Source organism: Hippocampus bargibanti, linkage group LG16, assembly GCF_051943395.1.
Source record: "Hippocampus bargibanti isolate YZ-2025 linkage group LG16, ASM5194339v1, whole genome shotgun sequence".
Taxonomy (NCBI): Eukaryota; Metazoa; Chordata; class Actinopteri; order Syngnathiformes; family Syngnathidae; genus Hippocampus; species Hippocampus bargibanti.
This window is the reverse complement of record NC_142749.1, coordinates 16,522,181-16,548,679: the sequence shown is the minus strand read 5'-3', so window position 1 is coordinate 16,548,679 and position 26,499 is coordinate 16,522,181. Positions and strand designations below refer to the sequence as shown.

The window sequence follows — 26,499 nt, the reverse complement described above, 5'->3', positions numbered from 1 at the left end:
TGTGCCATTTTTTTAATAGAACTACAATTTACAACACTACTAAATTAAGATGACTGTGCTCATTTGAAGACACCACAACCCCTTAATTATTGCCATTTTTTTTACAAATTTCCAAATGAAAATAATTGTAATAAATTTGAATTGTATTGGACGTATTTTTTGTTTCCGTTTGATGGATGTTATGCCGCTAATTATGATGTGAACGCCTGGTCGTCTAACATCCGGTAAGGCGTTTTCAGTATAAAAACACAGCTATGACCGCACACTGATAATAATAATAATCTTCTTGATTCGCGTATTTATACACTGATAATAATAATAATACATTCCATTTATAAGCGCCTTTCAAAATTCTCAAGGTCACTTTACAGTCACATGATAAGTTTTTCTGTAGTTGAACAGCGGCAGTCACACGGGCCAGCGTTCACTCAACCCGGAAGTAACTCAAATAGAATAGTAAGACAAAAAGATACCGATAACTCACATATCTCGTGCGTTTCCATGTCAATAAGGCCATTTTACAGCCTGCGCGTGAATTAAGATCGTGTGTCGTGTTTTCAAGTGTATTTTGCAATACATTCTGAGTTTCGTTTGGACCCGGAAGTGGGTCAATTGGTGCGCAAGCAGTTAGCGACGAAACTCCGAAACGGGACTTTCCGCTCCTCCCACGACTCAAACAATTGCCCTGCAGTGAGCCAGCTGAGCAAGGTGGGAGTTTTTTCTCTATCAGTTTCCTTCTTATTTTATTTTTTTTATTGTCTGATAAACGTAACGACATTCAGGTAATTTGTTGTCATTCCCTCAATAAACTCAGTGAGCTAAAGCAAGCTAGTAGCATGAGCAGGCCATTTTGTCGCTCGTGAACGTGAGTGTTTTGTTTTTATTTTAATATTGACGAATTAACAAACGTGTGAATTTTCAATTTAGCTTAAAAACGTTGCTAAGGATAATTTAACAATATTATTTTTTACGGTGGCTGTAAACGTTAGTGGTGTTGAATCGCACACATCGATGTTGTGTTTCTCGATGCTACGAAAACCAAAATGTCACAGAATTCCACGTCGGTTTGTCACGGTTTCACTCTTAACTTCTCTGCCGACAGGCTTTATAGTCTTAAAACTGTGTTATTAAAATAATATAAAGTAGCTGGTTCAACGTTTACGTTTTTTATGTGAGCAAGACATCCAAAATTGAGTTCCTAGTTTCTAATTCATTGTTAACGGTCGATTTGCTTGTGACATCAAAGGCGATTTTTTTTCGTTATGATATGTATATTTCGTTATGACATGTATTAATTAATGTAGTTCAAAAGCAATTAATGTGACTGTTGACATACTGACACTTTGTTGTGTTCCTTGTGTTCCCCCAGGTGCCGTTTAGAGCAAAACAACCTTTACATGTATTAATTATTATTCTTTTTAATTTATCACTGGCGGGGTTTCCTTTCATAATGGAGGGCTAGACCCCACAAAGGAGATGCCCTGAAGGAGAGGGAGAGGTTTGAGATGTGTTTCTTTTGTCTGTATATGTGATTTTTTTTTCTTCTGTAGTGGGCCTTTCACTTTGCATTATTCTCGTTCCTCTTTATAAGAGTTTAGTAAAACATACAGCAGTTTTGTGGGTGCGCTTGGTGTAGTTTTTTTAGGACAATTTGATGAAGAGTGGATTTATAATAATTAGTATTTGAAGGGTGTGAAAAAGGTTACTGTCAAACTGATTTTTTTTTAAGTTCGCCGCAAAGCTACCTCCTGTATCAGAAGAAAAAATACATATTTTTAATTCAACATGTACATGCCAAATATATGGAATGCTGATGTGGATCCTGGCTGATTTTATATTTCCCCCACAGCCACTTTTGTCCTATCCGTTTTGTTTTTGTGTGAGTGAGTGAACACATCTCAAACATCTCCCCCTCTCGAGGGGCAACTCCACTTCCCCTTGCTCATCTTCCTCACACGAAAACATGGAGACTCTTCTTCAACTGAAAAACAATCCATTTTTGCTGGGCCTTTGTCGCAACGGACCCCCGCCCGACTTGCAGTATGATAACTCCTCAGGTAACGGCTTTTTTTTATGTCGACGACTTTGCGTTTTAGATCCTTAACGTACGTTCCAATTCCGTTCCAGAACTGTTCCGCATCTCCACCTTCGCCCGCTTCCCGGCGTCGGCCGTCAGCGAGCGCAGCCTGGCTCGCGCCGGGTGGTTCTACACGGGCGTTAACGATCGCGTGCAGTGTTTCCGTTGCAACGTGACGTCCGAAGGCTGGCTGGCGGGCGACTGCCCTGCCGACAAGCATCGTCAGCTGTCGCCGTCTTGCTCCTTCGTGCAGAGCCTGCCGTCCACCACCAGCCTGCTTTCTTCTTCGCACTCGGCCTTCTCGCCGCTACGTGTCGCTACCGGCGTACCGGTAAGTTGCCTGTTTTTTTTTTTCACTTTGTCATTCTGGAATTAACTCATTCACTGCCAGATGATGTGCAAAAAAATTGTCCACTCCAGTGCCAGGGTTTTTGTCATTTTCACTCAAATTGCAGGACTCGTCAGGAAAAAAAAGTTAATTCCTAAATTATATAAGTCTGGAGTTATCTGAGCTTGAAATGGGTGCGGCTGTACAAAATACAATACAATACTATAATATTGATTTATATAGGGCTATAACAACAGCTAAAGCTCTAACAAAGCGCTAACATCGACAAAAAGGGAAATTCTGCCCCCTTGTGGAAGGGAAAAACATTGCCAGAGGTCTGACCAGTGCTTTATCGGTACCTGCGAGTAACTAGAATACAATACATCCTGATTCATATAGTGCTTTAACAACATAAACTGTAACAAAGCGCAAACATGGACAAAGAGGCAAATGCTGCCCCCTTGTGGAATGGAAAAACTTTGCCAGAGGTCTGACCAGGACTTTATCGGTACCGGCAAGTAAATAGAATACAATACATATTGATTTATATAGCGCTTTAACAACAGCTGAAGCTGTAACAAAGTGCTAATATTGACAAAAGGCATATGCTGCCCCCTCGTGAAAGGGAAACACATTGCCAGAGGTCTGACCAGTGCTTTATCGGCACCTACGTGTAAATAAAATACAATACATATTAATTTAGATATTGCTTTCACAACAGCTGAAGCTGTAACAAAACGCTAATATGGATAAAAGGCGTAGCGGAAGGGAAAAACATTGCCAGAGGTCTGATCAGAGCTTTATCGCCACCCCCTGCAAAAAAAAAAAAGAACACATTTGGGAATGCCGCTTCACATCAGACTTTTCAATTCCTGAATAAATTTGTGAATGGCAGTGAATGAGTTAACATGTTTTTAATGTATTTATTTTTAATCTTGCACATGAAAAATAAACAAATTAAAAAAAAGTGCCATTTATGTTTTTGTGGCCCCATTTAGCTGCCCGCTCCGGGCCCGGTGGCCCCGCCCGCAACGGTCGTCGCGGGCGATGAGCCGGGGGGCTACTTAAACATGGGCTTCTCAGGCCCGCCGCCGCCGCCCTCCAGCCCGCTGAGCTCTCGCGGCGTGGAGGACATGTCGCACCAGCGGCCCCCCGCCTGCCACAACCCGGCCATGCGGCGCGAGCAGGACCGCTTGGATTCCTTCCACGCGTGGACGCTGTCCATCATCACGCCCGGCGAGTTGGCCAAAGCCGGTTTCTACTTCCTGGGGCTGGGCGACCACGTGGCCTGCTTCAGCTGCGGCGGGAAGGTCGGTGACATCGAAGTTACCCCCCCCCCCCTTTTTTTTTTTTGTTAAAGCCTAATCAAAAAATGCACATTGATTGTGAGACAGCTCAGCAACTGGGAACCGGGCGACAGGGCGCAGTCGGAGCACCAGCGCCACTACCCCAATTGCCGACTGGTGCGGGGCGAGCGCACCGACAACGTGTCTCTGGCGGGGGGGCCGTCCTCGGCGTCTTCGCAGTTGGCGTCGGCCGCTCTCAACAACGTCTCCAACCCGTCGATGCAACAGAATGATGAGCGGCTGCTCACCTTTGTCAACTGGCCCACGCGCATCCCCGTCAGGCCCGAGCAGCTGGCCAAGGCCGGATTCTACTACGTCGGTAAGCGGCCACACGCTGGGTTACCCAACGCGTATTTATGCATTTATTGATGTCGTCATTTATTTTGTCGTATTTATCTAGTCATGTACATTTTTATGTAATTTATCTATCTATCTGTCTGTTTCATTATCATTCATTATCATATCTATATCATCATTTTATCATTTTATTATCTATATCATTTATGATCTATGTCATTTATCTATCTGAGTCTATCTGTGTCTTTCTGTCTATCTGTCTGTCTTTCTGTCTGTCTATCTGTGTGTCTGTGTCTATCTGTCCATGTGTCTATCTGTCTATCAGTCTATGTCTATCTGTCGATGTGTTAATCTGTCTATCTTTCTGTGTCTATTTGTCTATCTGTCTGTGTCTATCTGTCTATGTCTATCTGTCTGAGTCTATCTGTGTCTTTCTGCCTATCTGTCTGTGTCTATCTGTGTGTCTGAGTCTATCTGTCTAGGTGTCTATCAGTCTGTGTCTATCTGTTGATGTGTCAATCTGTCTATCTTTGTCTATGTGTCTATTTGTCTATCTTTCTATGTGTCTACATATCTGTGTCTATCTGCCTATCTGTCTGTGTCTATCTGTGTCTATCTGTCTAGGTGTCTGTCTGTCTGTGTCTATCTGTCTATCAGTCTGTGTCTATCTGTTGATGTGTCAATCTGTCTATCTTTGTCTATGTGTCTATTTGTCTATCTTTCTATGTGTCTATATATCTGTGTCTATCTTTCAGTCTGTCTATCTGTCTTTGTGTCTTATCTGTCGATGTGTCTATGTGTCTGTCTATCCTTCTATTTGTCTCTGTCTTTCTCTGTCTCTGCTTTTTTTTGGTCGGATGACATTATACATTTTTCTTGTTAAATATTTTTTTTCCTGACGGACTTTTTGTCCAAAAACAAGACCATTAAAATAAAAATAATTTCTTTTAAATAACTAAACATATTTTTTATGTGTGTGTGTGTTGTGTGCGTGCGTGTCTGGGCGCTAAGGTCGCAACGACGACGTCAAGTGCTTCTGCTGCGACGGCGGTTTGCGCTGCTGGGAGTCAGGAGACGATCCCTGGGTGGAACATGCCAAATGGTTTCCACGGTAATGGAAAATTGAAACAATGTCGCGGTAACCAACCTGATGGTAAATACGTGCGTGCGTTTGCGGTTCAGGTGTGAATATTTGCTGCAGGAGAAAGGTCAAGAGTTCGTGCACCAGATTCAAGCGCGCTTCCCTCGACTCTTTGAGCAGGTTTGATCGCGGCGGAAAAAAGTGACTCGGTTTCAATTTTAGAAGAATAAAATATTTATGGCCTTCGTTTTCCCTGCCAACAGCTTCTGACAAACGGAGACAGCAGCTCCAGAGAGTTTGTAGATCCACCAGGTACTCTTGTTGACATTTGTTTTCAATTCAGTCAATACAGTAAAATTGCTCTTGTCAATATAAACACATTGAACCCAATTGTTTTAGCTTTATTTTATGATTATTTATTTTTGTCTTCCCCCAGTGGTCCACTTGGGCCCTGGCGATGAGCGCTGCGAGGACGCGGTGATGATGAACACGCCCGTCATCAAGTCGGCGCTGGAAATGGGGTTTGAGCGCGGACTGGTCAAGCAGACGGTGCAAAGCAAGATCCTCAGCAGTGGCGAGAACTACCGTACCGTCCAGGAACTGGTCTCGGACCTCCTCAGCGCAGAAGACCAGAAGAGGGAGGAGGAACGCGAGATGATGGCTGAGGCCATGGCATCGGGTGCGCCGCTCGGGAACGCCGTTATACCCGGTCGACTTTGAAAGTACATCAGAAACGCATTTTATACATGCTTGTCATTTTTTTGTGTGTGTGTGTGTTCTTCCAGACGGTTTCACGTTTGTCAAGCGACACCAGGCGGCTCTGGGGCAGCGGCTGAAGAGTGTGGAGCCCGTCTTGGAACATCTCAGAGAGCAAAATGTCCTGAGTACGTAAACTCTCAAATTTTCTTCAAGAAAACTTACCCGGTCATGATTTAAAGCTAAAAACAACCATGTATAGTAAGCCGTTTTTAGCCCAAAAACGACCATGTATAGTAAGACGTTTTTAGCCCAAAAACGAACATGTATAGTAAGGCGTTTTTAGCCCAAAAAAACGACCATGTATAGTAAGGCGTTTTTGGCCCGAAAAACGACCATGTATAGTAAGGCGTTTTTAGCCGAAAAAAAGACCATGTATAGTAAGGCGTTTTTAGCCCAAAAAAAGACCATGTATAGTAAGGCGTTTTTAGCCCAAAAAAACGACCATGTATAGTAAGGCGTTTTTAGCCCAAAAAAACGACCATGTATAGTAAGGCGTTTTTAGCCCAAAAAAACGACCATGTATAGTAAGGCGTTTTTAGGACCGAGAAATGACCATGTATAGTAAGGCGTTTGAGGCCCGAAAAACGACCATGTATAGTAAGGCGTTTTTAGCCCGAAAAACGACCATTTTTAGCCCAAAAAAACGACCATGTATAGTAAGGCGTTTTTAGCCCCAAAAACGACCATGTATAGTAAGGCGTTTTTAGCCCCAAAAACGACGATAAGGCGTTTGAGGCCCGAAAAACGACCATGTATAGTAAGGCGTTTTTAGCCCCAAAAACGACCATGTATAGTAAGGCGTTTTTAGCCGAAAAAAAGACCATGTATAGTAAGGCGTTTTTAGCCCCAAAAACGACCATGTATAGTAAGGCGTTTTTAGGCCAAAAAACGACCATGTATAGTAAGGCGTTTCTGGCCCGAAAAACGACCATGTATAGTAAGGCGTTTCTGGCCCGAAAAACGACCATGTATAGTAAGGCGTTTTTAGCCCGAAAAACGACCATGTATAGTAAGGCGTTTGAGGCCCGAAAAATGACCATGTATAGTAAGGCGTTTTTAGCCCCAAAAACGACCATGTATAGTAAGGCGTTTCTGGCCCGAAAAACAACCATGTATAGTAAGGCGTTTCTGGCCCGAAAAACGACCATGTATAGTAAGGCGTTTCTGGCCCGAAAAACGACCATGTATAGTAAGGCGTTTTTAGCCCAAAAAAACGACCATGTATAGTAAGGCGTTTTTAGCCCCAAAAACGACCATGTATAGTAAGGCGTTTTTAGCCCAAAAAAACGACCATGTATAGTAAGGCGTTTTTAGCCCCAAAAACGACCATGTATAGTAAGGCGTTTCTGGCCCGAAAAACGACCATGTATAGTAAGGCGTTTTTAGCCGAAAAAAACGACCATGTATAGTAAGGCGTTTTTAGCCCAAAAAAAACGACCATGTATAGTAAGGCGTTTTTAGCCCGAAAAACGACCATGTATAGTAAGGCGTTTTTAGCCCCAAAAACGACCATGTATAGTAAGGCGTTTTTAGCCCGAAAAACGACCATGTATAGTAAGGCGTTTTTAGCCCCAAAAACGACCATGTATAGTAAGGCGTTTTTAGCCCCAAAAACGACCATGTATAGTAAGGCGTTTCTGGCCCAAAAAACGACCATGTATAGTAAGGCGTTTCTGGCCCGAAAAACGACCATGTATAGTAAGGCGTTTTTAGCCCGAAAAACGACCATGTATAGTAAGGCGTTTTTAGCCCCAAAAACGACCATGTATAGTAAGGCGTTTCTGGCCCGAAAAACGACCATGTATAGTAAGGCGTTTTTAGCCGAAAAAAAGACCATGTATAGTAAGGCGTTTTTAGCCGAAAAAAAGACCATGTATAGTAAGGCGTTTTTGGCCCGAAAAAAAGACCATGTATAGTAAGGCGTTTTTAGCCCGAAAAACGACCATGTATAGTAAGGCGTTTTTAGCCCGAAAAACGACCATGTATAGTAAGGCGTTTTTAGCCCGAAAAACGACCATGTATAGTAAGGCGTTTTTAGCCCCAAAAACGACCATGTATAGTAAGGTGTTTTTAGCCCAAAAAAACGACCATGTATAGTAAGGCGTTTTTAGCCCCAAAAACGACCATGTATAGTAAGGCGTTTTTGGCCCGAAAAACGACCATGTATAGTAAGGCGTTTTTAGGCCAAAAAACGACCATGTATAGTAAGGCGTTTTTAGCCCCAAAAACGACCATGTATAGTAAGGCGTTTTTAGCCCCAAAAACGACCATGTATAGTAAGGCGTTTTTAGCCCCAAAAACGACCATGTATAGTAAGGCATTTTTAGCCCGAAAAACGACCATGTATAGTAAGGCGTTTTTAGGCCAAAAAACGACCATGTATAGTAAGGCGTTTTTAGCCCCAAAAACGACCATGTATAGTAAGGCGTTTTTAGCCCCAAAAACGACCATGTATAGTAAGGCGTTTGAGGCCCGAAAAATGACCATGTATAGTAAGGCGTTTTTAGCCCCAAAAACGACCATGTATAGTAAGGCGTTTCTGGCCCGAAAAACGACCATGTATAGTAAGGCGTTTTTAGCCCAAAAAAACGACCATGTATAGTAAGGCGTTTTTGGCCCGAAAAACGACCATGTATAGTAAGGCGTTTTTAGCCCAAAAAAAGACCATGTATAGTAAGGCGTTTTTAGCCGAAAAAAAGACCATGTATAGTAAGGCGTTTTTGGCCCGAAAAACGACCATGTATAGTAAGGCGTTTTTAGCCGAAAAAACGACCATGTATAGTAAGGCGTTTCTGGCCCGAAAAACGACCATGTATAGTAAGGCGTTTTTAGCCCGAAAAATGACCATGTATAGTAAGGCGTTTTTAGCCCCAAAAACGACCATGTATAGTAAGGCGTTTTTAGCCCCAAAAACGACCATGTATAGTAAGGCGTTTTTAGCCCCAAAAACGACCATGTATAGTAAGGCATTTTTAGCCCGAAAAACGACCATGTATAGTAAGGCGTTTTTAGGCCAAAAAACTACCATGTATAGTAAGGCGTTTTTAGCCCCAAAAACGACCATGTATAGTAAGGCGTTTTTGGCCCGAAAAACGACCATGTATAGTAAGGCGTTTTTAGCCGAAAAAAAGACCATGTATAGTAAGGCGTTTTTAGCCCAAAAAAACGACCATGTATAGTAAGGCGTTTTTAGGACCGAGAAATGACCATGTATAGTAAGGCGTTTGAGGCCCGAAAAACGACCATGTATAGTAAGGCGTTTTTAGCCCGAAAAACGACCATTTTTAGCCCAAAAAAACGACCATGTATAGTAAGGCGTTTTTAGCCCCAAAAACGACCATGTATAGTAAGGCGTTTTTAGCCCGAAAAACGACTATAAGGCGTTTGAGGCCCGAAAAACGACCATGTATAGTAAGGCGTTTTTAGCCCCAAAAACGACCATGTATAGTAAGGCGTTTTTAGCCGAAAAAAAGACCATGTATAGTAAGGCGTTTTTAGCCCCAAAAACGACCATGTATAGTAAGGCGTTTTTAGGCCAAAAAACGACCATGTATAGTAAGGCGTTTCTGGCCCGAAAAACGACCATGTATAGTAAGGCGTTTCTGGCCCGAAAAACGACCATGTATAGTAAGGCGTTTCTGGCCCGAAAAACGACCATGTATAGTAAGGCGTTTTTAGCCCAAAAAAACGACCATGTATAGTAAGGCGTTTTTAGGCCCGAGAAATGACCATGTATAGTAAGGCGTTTTTAGCCGAAAAAAAGACCATGTATAGTAAGGCGTTTTTGGCCCGAAAAACGACCATGTATAGTAAGGCGTTTTTAGCCCCAAAAACGACCATGTATAGTAAGGCGTTTTTAGCCGAAAAAAAGACCATGTATAGTAAGGCGTTTTTAGCCGAAAAAAACGACCATGTATAGTAAGGCGTTTTTAGCCCGAAAAACGACCATGTATAGTAAGGCGTTTTTAGCCCCAAAAACGACCATGTATAGTAAGGCGTTTTTAGCCGAAAAAAAGACCATGTATAGTAAGGCGTTTTTAGCCGAAAAAAACGACCATGTATAGTAAGGCGTTTTTAGCCCGAAAAACGACCATGTATAGTAAGGCGTTTCTGGCCCGAAAAACGACCATGTATAGTAAGGCGTTTCTGGCCCGAAAAACGACCATGTATAGTAAGGCGTTTTTAGCCCAAAAAAACGACCATGTATAGTAAGGCGTTTTTAGCCCGAAAAACGACCATGTATAGTAAGGCGTTTCTGGCCCGAAAAACGACCATGTATAGTAAGGCGTTTCTGGCCCGAAAAACGACCATGTATAGTAAGGCGTTTTTAGCCCAAAAAAACGACCATGTATAGTAAGGCGTTTTTAGGCCCGAGAAATGACCATGTATAGTAAGGCGTTTTTAGCCGAAAAAAAGACCATGTATAGTAAGGCGTTTTTAGCCGAAAAAAAGACCATGTATAGTAAGGCGTTTTTGGCCCGAAAAAAAGACCATGTATAGTAAGGCGTTTTTAGCCGAAAAAAAGACCATGTATAGTAAGGCGTTTTTGGCCCGAAAAAAATACCATGTATAGTAAGGCGTTTTTAGCCCCAAAAACGACCATGTATAGTAAGGTGTTTTTAGCCCAAAAAAACGACCATGTATAGTAAGGCGTTTTTAGCCCCAAAAACGACCATGTATAGTAAGGCGTTTTTAGGCCGAAAAACGACCATGTATAGTAAGGCGTTTTTAGCCCCAAAAACGACCATGTATAGTAAGGCGTTTGAGGCCCGAAAAATGACCATGTATAGTAAGGCGTTTTTAGCCCCAAAAACGACCATGTATAGTAAGGCGTTTTTGGCCCGAAAAACGACCATGTATAGTAAGGCGTTTTTAGCCCGAAAAATGACCATGTATAGTAAGGCGTTTTTAGCCCGAAAAACGACCATGTATAGTAAGGCGTTTTTAGGCCAAAAAACGACCATGTATAGTAAGGCGTTTCTGGCCCGAAAAACGACCATGTATAATAAGGCGTTTTTAGGCCCGAAAAACGACCATGTATAGTAAGGCGTTTTTAGCCGAAAAAAAGACCATGTATAGTAAGGCGTTTTTAGCCCAAAAAAACGACCATGTATAGTAAGGCGTTTCTGGCCCGAAAACGACCATGTATAGTAAGGCGTTTCTGGCCCGAAAAACGACCATGTATAGTAAGGCGTTTTTAGCCCCAAAAACGACCATGTATAGTAAGGCGTTTTTAGCCCCAAAAACGACCATGTATAGTAAGGCGTTTTTAGGCCGAAAAACGACCATGTATAGTAAGGCGTTTTTAGCCCCAAAAACGACCATGTATAGTAAGGCGTTTGAGGCCCGAAAAATGACCATGTATAGTAAGGCGTTTTTAGCCCCAAAAACGACCATGTATAGTAAGGCGTTTGAGGCCTGAAAAATGACCATGTATAGTAAGGCGTTTTTAGCCCCAAAAACGACCATGTATAGTAAGGCGTTTCTGGCCCGAAAAACAACCATGTATAGTAAGGCGTTTCTGGCCCGAAAAACGACCATGTATAGTAAGGCGTTTTTAGCCCAAAAAAACGACCATGTATAGTAAGGCGTTTCTGGCCCGAAAAACGACCATGTATAGTAAGGCGTTTTTAGCCCCAAAAACGACCATGTATAGTAAGGCGTTTTTAGGCCGAAAAACGACCATGTATAGTAAGGCGTTTTTAGCCCCAAAAACGACCATGTATAGTAAGGCGTTTGAGGCCCGAAAAATGACCATGTATAGTAAGGCGTTTTTAGCCCCAAAAACGACCATGTATAGTAAGGCGTTTTTGGCCCGAAAAACGACCATGTATAGTAAGGCGTTTTTGGCCCAAAAAAACGACCATGTATAGTAAGGCGTTTTTAGCCCAAAAAACGACCATGTATAGTAAGGCGTTTTTAGCCCGAAAAACGACCATGTATAGTAAGGCGTTTCTGGCCCGAAAAACGACCATGTATAGTAAGGCGTTTTTAGCCCAAAAAAACGACCATGTATAGTAAGGCGTTTTTAGGCCCGAGAAATGACCATGTATAGTAAGGCGTTTTTAGCCGAAAAAAAGACCATGTATAGTAAGGCGTTTTTAGCCGAAAAAAAGACCATGTATAGTAAGGCGTTTTTGGCCCGAAAAAAAGACCATTATTGTAAGGCGTTTTTAGCCCGAAAAACGACCATGTATAGTAAGGCGTTTTTAGCCCGAAAAACGACCATGTATAGTAAGGCGTTTTTAGCCCCAAAAACGACCATATATAGTAAGGCGTTTTTAGCCCCAAAAACGACCATGTATAGTAAGGCGTTTTTAGCCCCAAAAACGACCATGTATAGTAAGGCGTTTTTAGGCCGAAAAACGACCATGTATAGTAAGGCGTTTTTAGCCCCAAAAACGACCATGTATAGTAAGGCGTTTTTGGCCCGAAAAACGACCATGTATAGTAAGGCGTTTTTGGCCCAAAAAAACGACCATGTATAGTAAGGCGTTTTTAGCCCAAAAAAACGACCATGTATAGTAAGGCGTTTTTAGCCCGAAAAACGACCATGTATAGTAAGGCGTTTCTGGCCCGAAAAACGACCATGTATAGTAAGGCGTTTTTAGCCCAAAAAAACGACCATGTATATATAGTAAGGCGTTTTTAGGCCCGATAAATGACCATGTATAGTAAGGCGTTTTTAGCCGAAAAAAAGACCATGTATATAGTAAGGCGTTTTTAGCCGAAAAAAAGACCATGTATAGTAAGGCGTTTTTGGCCCGAAAAAAAGACCATGTATAGTAAGGCGTTTTTAGCCCGAAAAACGACCATGTATAGTAAAGCGTTTTTAGCCCCAAAAACGACCATGTATAGTAAGGCGTTTTTAGCCCGAAAAACGACCATGTATAGTAAGGCGTTTTTAGCCCCAAAAACGACCATGTATAGTAAGGCGTTTTTAGCCGAAAAAAAGACCATGTATAGTAAGGCGTTTTTAGCCGAAAAAAACGACCATGTATAGTAAGGCGTTTTTAGCCCGAAAAACGACCATGTATAGTAAGGCGTTTCTGGCCCGAAAAACGACCATGTATAGTAAGGCGTTTCTGGCCCGAAAAACGACCATGTATAGTAAGGCGTTTTTAGCCCAAAAAAACGACCATGTATAGTAAGGCGTTTTTAGCCCGAAAAACGACCATGTATAGTAAGGCGTTTCTGGCCCGAAAAACGACCATGTATAGTAAGGCGTTTCTGGCCCGAAAAACGACCATGTATAGTAAGGCGTTTTTAGCCCAAAAAAACGACCATGTATAGTAAGGCGTTTTTAGGCCCGAGAAATGACCATGTATAGTAAGGCGTTTTTAGCCGAAAAAAAGACCATGTATAGTAAGGCGTTTTTAGCCGAAAAAAAGACCATGTATAGTAAGGCGTTTTTGGCCCGAAAAAAAGACCATGTATAGTAAGGCGTTTTTAGCCGAAAAAAAGACCATGTATAGTAAGGCGTTTTTGGCCCGAAAAAAATACCATGTATAGTAAGGCGTTTTTAGCCCCAAAAACGACCATGTATAGTAAGGTGTTTTTAGCCCAAAAAAACGACCATGTATAGTAAGGCGTTTTTAGCCCCAAAAACGACCATGTATAGTAAGGCGTTTTTAGGCCGAAAAACGACCATGTATAGTAAGGCGTTTTTAGCCCCAAAAACGACCATGTATAGTAAGGCGTTTGAGGCCCGAAAAATGACCATGTATAGTAAGGCGTTTTTAGCCCCAAAAACGACCATGTATAGTAAGGCGTTTTTGGCCCGAAAAACGACCATGTATAGTAAGGCGTTTTTAGCCCGAAAAATGACCATGTATAGTAAGGCGTTTTTAGCCCGAAAAACGACCATGTATAGTAAGGCGTTTTTAGGCCAAAAAACGACCATGTATAGTAAGGCGTTTCTGGCCCGAAAAACGACCATGTATAATAAGGCGTTTTTAGGCCCGAAAAACGACCATGTATAGTAAGGCGTTTTTAGCCGAAAAAAAGACCATGTATAGTAAGGCGTTTTTAGCCCAAAAAAACGACCATGTATAGTAAGGCGTTTCTGGCCCGAAAACGACCATGTATAGTAAGGCGTTTCTGGCCCGAAAAACGACCATGTATAGTAAGGCGTTTTTAGCCCCAAAAACGACCATGTATAGTAAGGCGTTTTTAGCCCCAAAAACGACCATGTATAGTAAGGCGTTTTTAGGCCGAAAAACGACCATGTATAGTAAGGCGTTTTTAGCCCCAAAAACGACCATGTATAGTAAGGCGTTTGAGGCCCGAAAAATGACCATGTATAGTAAGGCGTTTTTAGCCCCAAAAACGACCATGTATAGTAAGGCGTTTGAGGCCTGAAAAATGACCATGTATAGTAAGGCGTTTTTAGCCCCAAAAACGACCATGTATAGTAAGGCGTTTCTGGCCCGAAAAACAACCATGTATAGTAAGGCGTTTCTGGCCCGAAAAACGACCATGTATAGTAAGGCGTTTTTAGCCCAAAAAAACGACCATGTATAGTAAGGCGTTTCTGGCCCGAAAAACGACCATGTATAGTAAGGCGTTTTTAGCCCCAAAAACGACCATGTATAGTAAGGCGTTTTTAGGCCGAAAAACGACCATGTATAGTAAGGCGTTTTTAGCCCCAAAAACGACCATGTATAGTAAGGCGTTTGAGGCCCGAAAAATGACCATGTATAGTAAGGCGTTTTTAGCCCCAAAAACGACCATGTATAGTAAGGCGTTTTTGGCCCGAAAAACGACCATGTATAGTAAGGCGTTTTTGGCCCAAAAAAACGACCATGTATAGTAAGGCGTTTTTAGCCCAAAAAACGACCATGTATAGTAAGGCGTTTTTAGCCCGAAAAACGACCATGTATAGTAAGGCGTTTCTGGCCCGAAAAACGACCATGTATAGTAAGGCGTTTTTAGCCCAAAAAAACGACCATGTATAGTAAGGCGTTTTTAGGCCCGAGAAATGACCATGTATAGTAAGGCGTTTTTAGCCGAAAAAAAGACCATGTATAGTAAGGCGTTTTTAGCCGAAAAAAAGACCATGTATAGTAAGGCGTTTTTGGCCCGAAAAAAAGACCATTATTGTAAGGCGTTTTTAGCCCGAAAAACGACCATGTATAGTAAGGCGTTTTTAGCCCGAAAAACGACCATGTATAGTAAGGCGTTTTTAGCCCCAAAAACGACCATATATAGTAAGGCGTTTTTAGCCCCAAAAACGACCATGTATAGTAAGGCGTTTTTAGCCCCAAAAACGACCATGTATAGTAAGGCGTTTTTAGGCCGAAAAACGACCATGTATAGTAAGGCGTTTTTAGCCCCAAAAACGACCATGTATAGTAAGGCGTTTTTGGCCCGAAAAACGACCATGTATAGTAAGGCGTTTTTGGCCCAAAAAAACGACCATGTATAGTAAGGCGTTTTTAGCCCAAAAAAACGACCATGTATAGTAAGGCGTTTTTAGCCCGAAAAACGACCATGTATAGTAAGGCGTTTCTGGCCCGAAAAACGACCATGTATAGTAAGGCGTTTTTAGCCCAAAAAAACGACCATGTATATATAGTAAGGCGTTTTTAGGCCCGATAAATGACCATGTATAGTAAGGCGTTTTTAGCCGAAAAAAAGACCATGTATATAGTAAGGCGTTTTTAGCCGAAAAAAAGACCATGTATAGTAAGGCGTTTTTGGCCCGAAAAAAAGACCATGTATAGTAAGGCGTTTTTAGCCCGAAAAACGACCATGTATAGTAAGGCGTTTTTAGCCCCAAAAACGACCATGTATAGTAAGGCGTTTTTAGCCGAAAAAAAGACCATGTATAGTAAGGCGTTTTTAGCCCCAAAAACGACCATGTATAGTAAGGCGTTTTTAGGCCAAAAAACGACCATGTATAGTAAGGCGTTTCTGGCCCGAAAAACGACCATGTATAGTAAGGCGTTTCTGGCCCGAAAAACGACCATGTATAGTAAGGCGTTTCTGGCCCGAAAAACGACCATGTATAGTAAGGCGTTTTTAGCCCAAAAAAACGACCATGTATAGTAAGGCGTTTTTAGGCCCGAAAAACCATGTATAGTAAGGCGTTTTTAGCCGAAAAAAAGACCATGTATAGTAAGGCGTTTTTAGCCCGACCATGTATAGTAAGGCGTTTTTAGCCCCAAAAACGACCATGTATAGTAAGGCGTTTTTAGCCGAAAAAAAGACCATGTATAGTAAGGCGTTTTTAGCCCGAAAAACGACCATGTATAGTAAGGCGTTTTTAGCCCCAAAAACGACCATGTATAGTAAGGCGTTTTTAGCCCGAAAAAAGACCATGTATAGTAAGGCGTTTTTAGCCCGAAAAACGACCATGTATAGTAAGGCGTTTTTAGGCCCGAAAAACGACCATGTATAGTAAGGCGTTTTTAGCCCCAAAAACGACCATGTATAGTAAGGCGTTTCTGGCCCGAAAAACGACCATGTATAGTAAGGCGTTTCTGGCCCGAAAAACGACCATGTATAGTAAGGCGTTTTTAGCCCAAAAAAACGACCATGTATAGTAAGGCGTTTTTAGCCCGAAAAATGACCATGTATAGTAAGGCGTTTTTAGCCCGAAAAACGACCATGTATAGTAAGGCGTTTTTAGCCCAAAAAAACGACCATGTATAGTAAGGCGTTTTTGGCCCGAAAAACGACCATGTATAGTAAGGCGTTTTTAGCCCCGAAAAACGACCATGTATAGTAAGGCGTTTTTAGCCCGAAAAAAAGACCATGTATAGTAAGGCGTTTTTAGCCCCAAAAACGACCATGTATAGTAAGGCGTTTTTAGCCCGAAAAACGACCATGTATAGTAAGGCGTTTTTAGCCCGAAAAACGACCATGTATAGTAAGGCGTTTTTAGCCCCGAAAAACGACCATGTATAGTAAGGCGTTTTTAGCCCGAAAAACGACCATGTATAGTAAGGCGTTTTTAGCCCGAAAAACGACCATGTATAGTAAGGCGTTTTTAGCCCCAAAAACGACCATGTATAGTAAGGCGTTTTTAGGCCCGAAAAATGACCATGTATAGTAAGGCGTTTTTAGCCCCAAAAACGACCATGTATAGTAAGGCGTTTTTAGCCCGAAAAACGACCATGTATAGTAAGGCGTTTTTAGCCCGAAAAACGACCATGTATAGTAAGGCGTTTTTAGCCCCAAAAACGACCATGTATAGTAAGGCGTTTTTAGCCCGAAAAACGACCATGTATAGTAAGGCGTTTTTAGCCCGAAAAACGACCATGTATAGTAAGGCGTTTTTGGCCCGAAAAAACGACCATGTATAGTAAGGCGTTTTTAGCCCGAAAAACGACCATGTATAGTAAGGCGTTTTTAGCCCGAAAAACGACCATGTATAGTAAGGCGTTTTTAGCCCCAAAAACGACCATGTATAGTAAGGCGTTTTTAGCCCGAAAAAAACGACCATGTATAGTAAGGCGTTTTTAGCCCGAAAAACGACCATGTATAGTAAGGCGTTTTTAGGCCCGAAAAACGACCATGTATAGTAAGGCGTTTTTAGCCCCAAAAACGACCATGTATAGTAAGGCGTTTTTAGCCCGAAAAACGACCATGTATAGTAAGGCGTTTTTAGCCCGAAAAAAACGACCATGTATAGTAAGGCGTTTTTAGCCCGAAAAAACGACCATGTATAGTAAGGCGTTTTTAGCCCGAAAAACGACCATGTATAGTAAGGCGTTTCTGGCCCGAAAAACGACCATGTATAGTAAGGCGTTTTTAGCCCCAAAAAAAACGACCATGTATAGTAAGGCGTTTTTAGGCCCGAAAAAAAGACCATGTATAGTAAGGCGTTTTTAGCCCGAAAAAAAGACCATGTATAGTAAGGCGTTTTTAGCCCGAAAAAAAGACCATGTATAGTAAGGCGTTTTTAGCCCGAAAAAAAGACCATGTATAGTAAGGCGTTTTTAGCCCGAAAAACGACCATGTATAGTAAGGCGTTTTTAGCCCGAAAAACGACCATGTATAGTAAGGCGTTTTTAGCCCGAAAAACGACCATGTATAGTAAGGCGTTTTTAGCCCCAAAAACGACCATGTATAGTAAGGCGTTTTTAGCCCCAAAAACGACCATGTATAGTAAGGCGTTTTTAGCCCGAAAAATGACCATGTATAGTAAGGCGTTTTTAGCCCCAAAAACGACCATGTATAGTAAGGCGTTTTTAGCCCCAAAAACGACCATGTATAGTAAGGCGTTTTTGGCCCGAAAAACGACCATGTATAGTAAGGCGTTTTTAGCCCGAAAAACGACCATGTATAGTAAGGCGTTTTTAGCCCGAAAAACGACCATGTATAGTAAGGCGTTTTTAGCCCGAAAAACGACCATGTATAGTAAGGCGTTTTTAGCCCAAAAAAACGACCATGTATAGTAAGGCGTTTTTAGCCCAAAAAAACGACCATGTATAGTAAGGCGTTTTTAGCCCGAAAAACGACCATGTATAGTAAGGCGTTTTTAGCCCGAAAAACGACCATGTATAGTAAGGCGTTTTTAGCCCGAAAAAAACGACCATGTATAGTAAGGCGTTTTTAGCCCGAAAAACGACCATGTATAGTAAGGCGTTTTTAGCCCCAAAAACGACCATGTATAGTAAGGCGTTTTTAGCCCGAAAAAAAGACCATGTATAGTAAGGCGTTTTTAGCCCCAAAAACGACCATGTATAGTAAGGCGTTTTTAGGCCGAAAAACGACCATGTATAGTAAGGCGTTTTTAGCCCGAAAAACGACCATGTATAGTAAGGCGTTTTTAGGCCCGAAAAACGACCATGTATAGTAAGGCGTTTTTAGCCCGAAAAACGACCATGTATAGTAAGGCGTTTTTAGCCCAAAAAAACGACCATGTATAGTAAGGCGTTTTTAGCCCCAAAAACGACCATGTATAGTAAGGCGTTTTTAGCCCGAAAAACGACCATGTATAGTAAGGCGTTTTTAGCCCCAAAAAACGACCATGTATAGTAAGGCGTTTTTAGCCCCAAAAACGACCATGTATAGTAAGGCGTTTTTAGCCCCAAAAACGACCATGTATAGTAAGGCGTTTTTAGCCCGAAAAACGACCATGTATAGTAAGGCGTTTTTAGCCCCAAAAAACGACCATGTATAGTAAGGCGTTTTTAGCCCGAAAAACGACCATGTATAGTAAGGCGTTTTTAGCCCGAAAAACGACCATGTATAGTAAGGCGTTTTTAGCCCGAAAAACGACCATGTATAGTAAGGCGTTTTTAGCCCGAAAAACGACCATGTATAGTAAGGCGTTTTTAGCCCGAAAAACGACCATGTATAGTAAGGCGTTTTTAGCCCGAAAAACGACCATGTATAGTAAGGCGTTTTTAGCCCAAAAAACGACCATGTATAGTAAGGCGTTTTTAGGCCCGAAAAACGACCATGTATAGTAAGGCGTTTTTAGCCCGAAAAAAAGACCATGTATAGTAAGGCGTTTTTAGCCCGAAAAAAAGACCATGTATAGTAAGGCGTTTTTAGCCCGAAAAAAACGACCATGTATAGTAAGGCGTTTTTAGCCCGAAAAACGACCATGTATAGTAAGGCGTTTTTGGCCCGAAAAACGACCATGTATAGTAAGGCGTTTTTAGCCCCAAAAACGACCATGTATAGTAAGGCGTTTTTAGCCCGAAAAACGACCATGTATAGTAAGGCGTTTTTAGCCCCAAAAACGACCATGTATAGTAAGGCGTTTTTAGCCCGAAAAACGACCATGTATAGTAAGGCGTTTTTAGCCCCAAAAACGACCATGTATAGTAAGGCGTTTTTAGCCCCAAAAACGACCATGTATAGTAAGGCGTTTTTAGCCCAAAAAAACGACCATGTATAGTAAGGCGTTTTTAGCCCGAAAAACGACCATGTATAGTAAGGCGTTTTTAGCCCGAAAAACGACCATGTATAGTAAGGCGTTTTTAGCCCGAAAAACGACCATGTATAGTAAGGCGTTTTTAGCCCGAAAAAACGACCATGTATAGTAAGGCGTTTTTAGCCCGAAAAACGACCATGTATAGTAAGGCGTTTTTAGCCCCGAAAAACGACCATGTATAGTAAGGCGTTTTTAGGCCCGAAAAACGACCATGTATAGTAAGGCGTTTTTAAAAAAAACGACCATGTATAGTAAGGCGTTTTTAGCCCGAAAAACGACCATGTATAGTAAGGCGTTTTTAGCCCGAAAAAACGACCATGTATAGTAAGGCGTTTTTAGCCCAAAAACGACCATGTATAGTAAGGCGTTTTTAGCCCGAAAAACGACCATGTATAGTAAGGCGTTTTTAGCCCCAAAAAACGACCATGTATAGTAAGGCGTTTTTAGCCCCAAAAACGACCATGTATAGTAAGGCGTTTTTAGGCCCGAAAAACGACCATGTATAGTAAGGCGTTTTTAGCCCCAAAAACGACCATGTATAGTAAGGCGTTTTTAGCCCGAAAAACGACCATGTATAGTAAGGCGTTTTTAGCCCCAAAAACGACCATGTATAGTAAGGCGTTTTTAGCCCGAAAAACGACCATGTATAGTAAGGCGTTTTTAGCCCCAAAAACGACCATGTATAGTAAGGCGTTTTTAGCCCGAAAAACGACCATGTATAGTAAGGCGTTTTTAGCCCCAAAAACGACCATGTATAGTAAGGCGTTTTTAGCCCGAAAAACGACCATGTATAGTAAGGCGTTTTTAGCCCCAAAAACGACCATGTATAGTAAGGCGTTTTTAGCCCGAAAAACGACCATGTATAGTAAGGCGTTTTTAGCCGGAAAAATGACCATGTATAGTAAGGCGTTTTTAGGCGTAAAAACGACCATGTATAGTAAGGCGTTTTTAGACGGAAAAACGACCATGTATAGTAAGGCGTTTTTAGACGGAAAAACGACCATGTATAGTAAAGCGTTTTTAGCCGGAAAAACGACCATGTATAGTAAGGCGTTTTTAGCCATAATAACGACCATGTATAGTAAGCCGTTTTTAGCCCGAAAAACGACCATGTATAGTAAGGCGTTTTTAGCCCGAAAAAACGACCATGTATAGTAAGGCGTTTTTGGCCCGAAAAACGACCATGTATAGTAAGGCGTTTTTAGCCCGAAAAACGACCATGTATAGTAAGGCGTTTTTAGCCCCAAAAACGACCATGTATAGTAAGGCGTTTTTAGCCCGAAAAACGACCATGTATAGTAAGGCGTTTTTAGCCCGAAAAAACGACCATGTATAGTAAGGCGTTTTTAGGCCCGAAAAACGACCATGTATAGTAAGGCGTTTTTAGGCGAAAAAAAAGACCATGTATAGTAAGGCGTTTTTAGCCAGAAAAACGACCATGTATAGTAAGGCGTTTTTAGCCGGAAAAACGACCATGTATAGTAAGGCGTTTTTGGCCCGAAAAAAAGACCATGTATAGTAAGGCGTTTTTAGCCCGAAAAACGACCATGTATAGTAAGGCGTTTTTAGCCCCAAAAACGACCATGTATAGTAAGGCGTTTTTAGCCCAAAAAAACGACCATGTATAGTAAGGCGTTTTTAGCCCCAAAAACGACCATGTATAGTAAGGCGTTTTTGGCCCGAAAAACGACCATGTATAGTAAGGCGTTTCTGGCCCGAAAAACGACCATGTATAGTAAGGCGTTTCTGGCCCGAAAAACGACCATGTATAGTAAGGCGTTTTTAGCCCAAAAAAACGACCATGTATAGTAAGGCGTTTTTAGCCCAAAAAACGACCATGTATAGTAAGGCGTTTTTAGGCCCGAAAAACGACCATGTATAGTAAGGCGTTTTTAGCCCCAAAAACGACCATGTATAGTAAGGCGTTTGAGGCCCGAAAAAATGACCATGTATAGTAAGGCGTTTTTAGCCCCAAAAACGACCATGTATAGTAAGGCGTTTTTGGCCCGAAAAACGACCATGTATAGTAAGGCGTTTTTGGCCCGAAAAACGACCATGTATAGTAAGGCGTTTTTAGCCCCAAAAAACGACCATGTATAGTAAGGCGTTTTTGCCCCGAAAAACGACCATGTATAGTAAGGCGTTTTTAGCCCGAAAAAACGACCATGTATAGTAAGGCGTTTTTAGCCCAAAAAACGACCATGTATAGTAAGGCGTTTTTAGCCCGAAAAACCATGTATAGTAAGGCGTTTTTAGCCCGAAAAACGACCATGTATAGTAAGGCGTTTTTAGCCCGAAAAAACGACCATGTATAGTAAGGCGTTTTTAGCCCGAAAAAAACGACCATGTATAGTAAGGCGTTTTTAGCCCGAAAAAAACGACCATGTATAGTAAGGCGTTTTTAGCCCGAAAAACGACCATGTATAGTAAGGCGTTTTTAGCCCGAAAAAAACGACCATGTATAGTAAGGCGTTTTTAGCCCAAAAAAACGACCATGTATAGTAAGGCGTTTTTAGCCCGAAAAACGACCATGTATAGTAAGGCGTTTCTGGCCCGAAAAACGACCATGTATAGTAAGGCGTTTTTAGCCCAAAAAAACGACCATGTATAGTAAGGCGTTTTTAGGCCCGAGAAATGACCATGTATAGTAAGGCGTTTTTAGCCGAAAAAAAGACCATGTATAGTAAGGCGTTTTTAGCCCCGAAAAAAAGACCATGTATAGTAAGGCGTTTTTGGCCCGAAAAAAAGACCATGTATTAAGGCGTTTTTAGTAAGGCGTTTTTAGCCCGAAAAACGACCATGTATAGTAAGGCGTTTTTAGCCCCAAAAACGACCATGTATAGTAAGGCGTTTTTAGCCCCAAAAACGACCATGTATAGTAAGGCGTTTTTAGCCCCAAAAACGACCATGTATAGTAAGGCGTTTTTAGGCCGAAAAACGACCATGTATAGTAAGGCGTTTTTGTAGTAAGGCCCGAAAAACGACCATGTATAGTAAGGCGTTTTTAGCCCCAAAAACGACCATGTATAGTAAGGCGTTTTTGGCCCGAAAAACGACCATGTATAGTAAGGCGTTTTTAGCCCGAAAAACGACCATGTATAGTAAGGCGTTTCTGGCCCGAAAAACGACCATGTATAGTAAGGCGTTTTTGTATAGCCCCCAAAAACGACCATGTATAGTAAGGCGTTTGACCCGAAAAAATGACCATGTATAGTAAGGCGTTTTTAGCCCAAAAAACGACCATGTATAGTAAGGCGTTTTTAGCCCAAAAAAACGACCATGTATAGTAAGGCGTTTCTGGCCCAAAAAACGACCATGTATAGTAAGGCGTTTCTGGCCCGAAAAACGACCATGTATAGTAAGGCGTTTTTAGCCCAAAAAAACGACCATGTATAGTAAGGCGTTTTTAGCCCAAAAAAACGACCATGTATAGTAAGGCGTTTTTGGCCCGACCATGTATAGTAAGGCGTTTTTAGCCCGAAAAACGACCATGTATAGTAAGGCGTTTTTAGCCCCAAAAACGACCATGTATAGTAAGGCGTTTGAGGCCCGAAAAATGACCATGTATAGTAAGGCGTTTTTAGCCCCAAAAACGACCATGTATAGTAAGGCGTTTTTGGCCCGAAAAACCATGATAGTAAGGCCAAAAACGACCATGTATAGTAAGGCGTTTTTGGCCCGAAAAAACGACCATGTATAGTAAGGCGTTTTTAGCCCAAAAAAACGACCATGTATAGTAAGGCGTTTTTAGCCGAAAAAAAGACCATGTATAGTAAGGCGTTTTTGGCCCGAAAAAAAGACCATTATTGTAAGGCGTTTTTAGCCCGAAAAACGACCATGTATAGTAAGGCGTTTTTAGCCCGAAAAACGACCATGTATAGTAAGGCGTTTTTAGCCCCAAAAACGACCATATATAGTAAGGCGTTTTTAGCCCCAAAAACGACCATGTATAGTAAGGCGTTTTTAGGCCGAAAAACGACCATGTATAGTAAGGCGTTTTTAGCCCCAAAAACGACCATGTATAGTAAGGCGTTTTTGGCCCAAAAAAACGACCATGTATAGTAAGGCGTTTTTAGCCGAAAAAAAGACCATGTATAGTAAGGCGTTTTTAGCCGAAAAAAAGACCATGTATAGTAAGGCGTTTTTGGCCCGAAAAAAAGACCATGTATAGTAAGGCGTTTTTAGCCCGAAAAACGACCATGTATAGTAAGGCGTTTTTAGCCCGAAAAACGACCATGTATAGTAAGGCGTTTTTAGCCCCAAAAACGACCATGTATAGTAAGGCGTTTTTGGCCCAAAAAAACGACCATGTATAGTAAGGCGTTTCTGGCCCGAAAAACGACCATGTATAGTAAGGCGTTTTTAGCCCGAAAAACGACCATGTATAGTAAGGCGTTTCTGGCCCGAAAAACGACCATGTATAGTAAGGCGTTTTTTTCCTTTTTGGGCTAAAAACGCCTTACTATACATGGCCGTTTTTCAGGCTAAAAACGCCTTACTATACATGGTCGTTTTTGGGCTCAAAACGCCTTACTATACATGGTCGTTTTTCGGGCTAAAAACGCCTTACTATACATGGTCGTTTTTCGGGCCAGAAACGCCTTACTATACATGGTCGTTTTTCGGGCCAGAAACGCCTTACTATACATGGTTGTTTTTCGGGCCAGAAACACCTTACTATACATGGTCGTTTTTTTGGGCCAAAAACGCCTTACTATACATGGTCGTTTTTCGGGCCTCAAACGCCTTGCTATACATGGTCATTTTTTCACCTAAAAACACCTTACTATACATGGTCGTTTTTTGGGCTAAAAACGCCTTACTATACATGGTCATTTTTTCGCCTAAAAACGCCTTACTATACATGGTCATTTTTTCGCCTTAAAACGCCTTACTATACATGGTGGGTTTTTTTTTTGCTAAAAACGCCTTACTATACATGGTCGTTTTTAGGCTAAAAACGCCTTACTATACATGGTGGTTTTTTTTGGCTAAAAACGCCTTACTAGACATGGTCGTTTTTTGGCTAAAAACGCCTTACTATACATGGTCGTTTTTTGGGCTATACATGGTTGTTTTTGGGGCCAAAAACGCCTTACTATACATGGTCATTTTTTCGCCTTAAAACGCCTTACTATACATGGTGGTTTTTTTTTGGCTAAAAACGCCTTACTATACATGGTCGTTTTTTGGGCTATACATGGTTGTTTTTCGGGCCCGAAACGGCTTACTATACATGGTCGTTTTTTGGCTAAAAACGCCTTACTATACATGGTCGTTTTTTGGGCTAAAAACGCCTTACTATACATGGTCGTTTTTTGGCTAAAAACGCCTTACTATACATGGTCATTTTTTCGCCTAAAAAACCTTACTATACATGGTGGGTTTTTTGGGGCTAAAAACGCCTTACTATACATGGTCGTTTTTTGGCTAAAAACGCCTTACCATACATGGTAGTTTTTGGGCCAAAAACGCCTTACATGGTGTTTTTTTTTTGGCTAAAAACGCCTTACTATACATGGTCGGTTTTTTTCGGCTAAAAACGCCTTACTATACATGGTCGTTTTTTTTCGGCTAAAAACGCCTTACTATACATGGTCGTTTTTGGGCTCAAAACGCCTTACTATACATGGTCGTTTTTCGGGCTAAAAACGCCTTACTATACATGGTCGTTTTTCGGGCCAGAAACGCCTTACTATACATGGTCGTTTTTCGGGCCAGAAACGCCTTACTATACATGGTTGTTTTTCGGGCCAGAAACACCTTACTATACATGGTCGTTTTTTTGGGCCAAAAACGCCTTACTATACGTGGTGTTTTTTTTCGCCTAAAAACGCCTTACTATACATGGTCGTTTTTGTACCTCTGCACCAGGAAGCTGACACACTGACCTCGTCCCTGAAAATGTCCATCATGCAGGTGCCGAGGAGTACAGCGGACTGCAAGCGCAGACGTCCCCACAGCAGCAGACGGCTCGTCTCATCGAGCTGGTCCTCAGCAAAGGCAACGCCGCTGCCGAAGTTTTCCGCAACTGGATCCAAAAGAACGACGTGCACCTCCTACGAGAGCTCATGGGTACAAAAATCGGCGGCGAATACAAAAATCGACCTTTTTTTAACACCACATTGTCCCGTTTGCAGCTCAGTCCAACGAAGCTGCGTCCCCCAGCCAGGACTTGTCCGGTCTTCCCATGGAGGAGCAACTGAGACGTCTTCAGGAGGAGCGAACGTGCAAAGTGTGCATGGACAAAGAGGTCAACATCGTCTTCATCCCGTGTGGACACCTGGTGGTGTGCAGGGATTGCGCGCCGTCCCTGCGCAAGTGTCCCATCTGCAGGGGGTTGGTCAAAGGCACCGTGCGCACCTTCCTCTCATAAAACCACGCAAAAAAAAAAAATCGAGGTGGAATCTAACATGCAGTGCACGTGAATGGAATAAATATTGCTAAATGCTAACTGAGAACATTTAATAACATTTAATTTATAAGCGCTTTTCCAAACTCTCAAGGTCACTTTACAGTCACAGGATAAGTTTTTTTTTTGTGGGTGAGCAGTGGCAGCCACACGTGCCAGCGTTCACTCAACCCGGAAGTAACTCAAATAGATAGCAAGCTAGCTGGCGAATACATAGCTAATGAATAGATAGCTAATAGCTAACGAATACAAAGCTAATAGGTAACGAAAAGATAGCTAATACCTAGCGAATAGATAGCATTTGT

The 26,499-nt window shown here is 41.9% G+C and overlaps 1 protein-coding gene across 2 annotated transcripts; it reads left to right on the top strand.

The window, feature by feature from the left end:
• The first annotated feature begins 550 nt into the window (after positions 1–550).
• On the top strand, positions 551–26,236 carry birc2 (baculoviral IAP repeat containing 2). Of its 2 annotated transcripts, none has more exons than XM_089016532.1 (12): positions 551–708; positions 1,370–2,057; positions 2,128–2,408; positions 3,404–3,715; positions 3,800–4,070; positions 5,060–5,159; positions 5,231–5,309; positions 5,393–5,441; positions 5,566–5,808; positions 5,915–6,013; positions 25,702–25,857; positions 25,923–26,236. In XM_089016532.1, exons 2-12 carry the CDS (start codon positions 1,964–1,966, stop codon positions 26,156–26,158), a joined length of 1,920 nt encoding a protein of 639 aa, XP_088872658.1. In that variant the 5' UTR covers positions 551–708; positions 1,370–1,963; the 3' UTR covers positions 26,159–26,236. The 2 variants fall into 2 exon arrangements, with proteins under 2 accessions (XP_088872658.1, XP_088872659.1); XM_089016533.1 differs by lacking the exon at positions 551–708 and adding an exon at positions 846–865.
• The last annotated feature ends 263 nt before the right edge of the window (positions 26,237–26,499 follow it).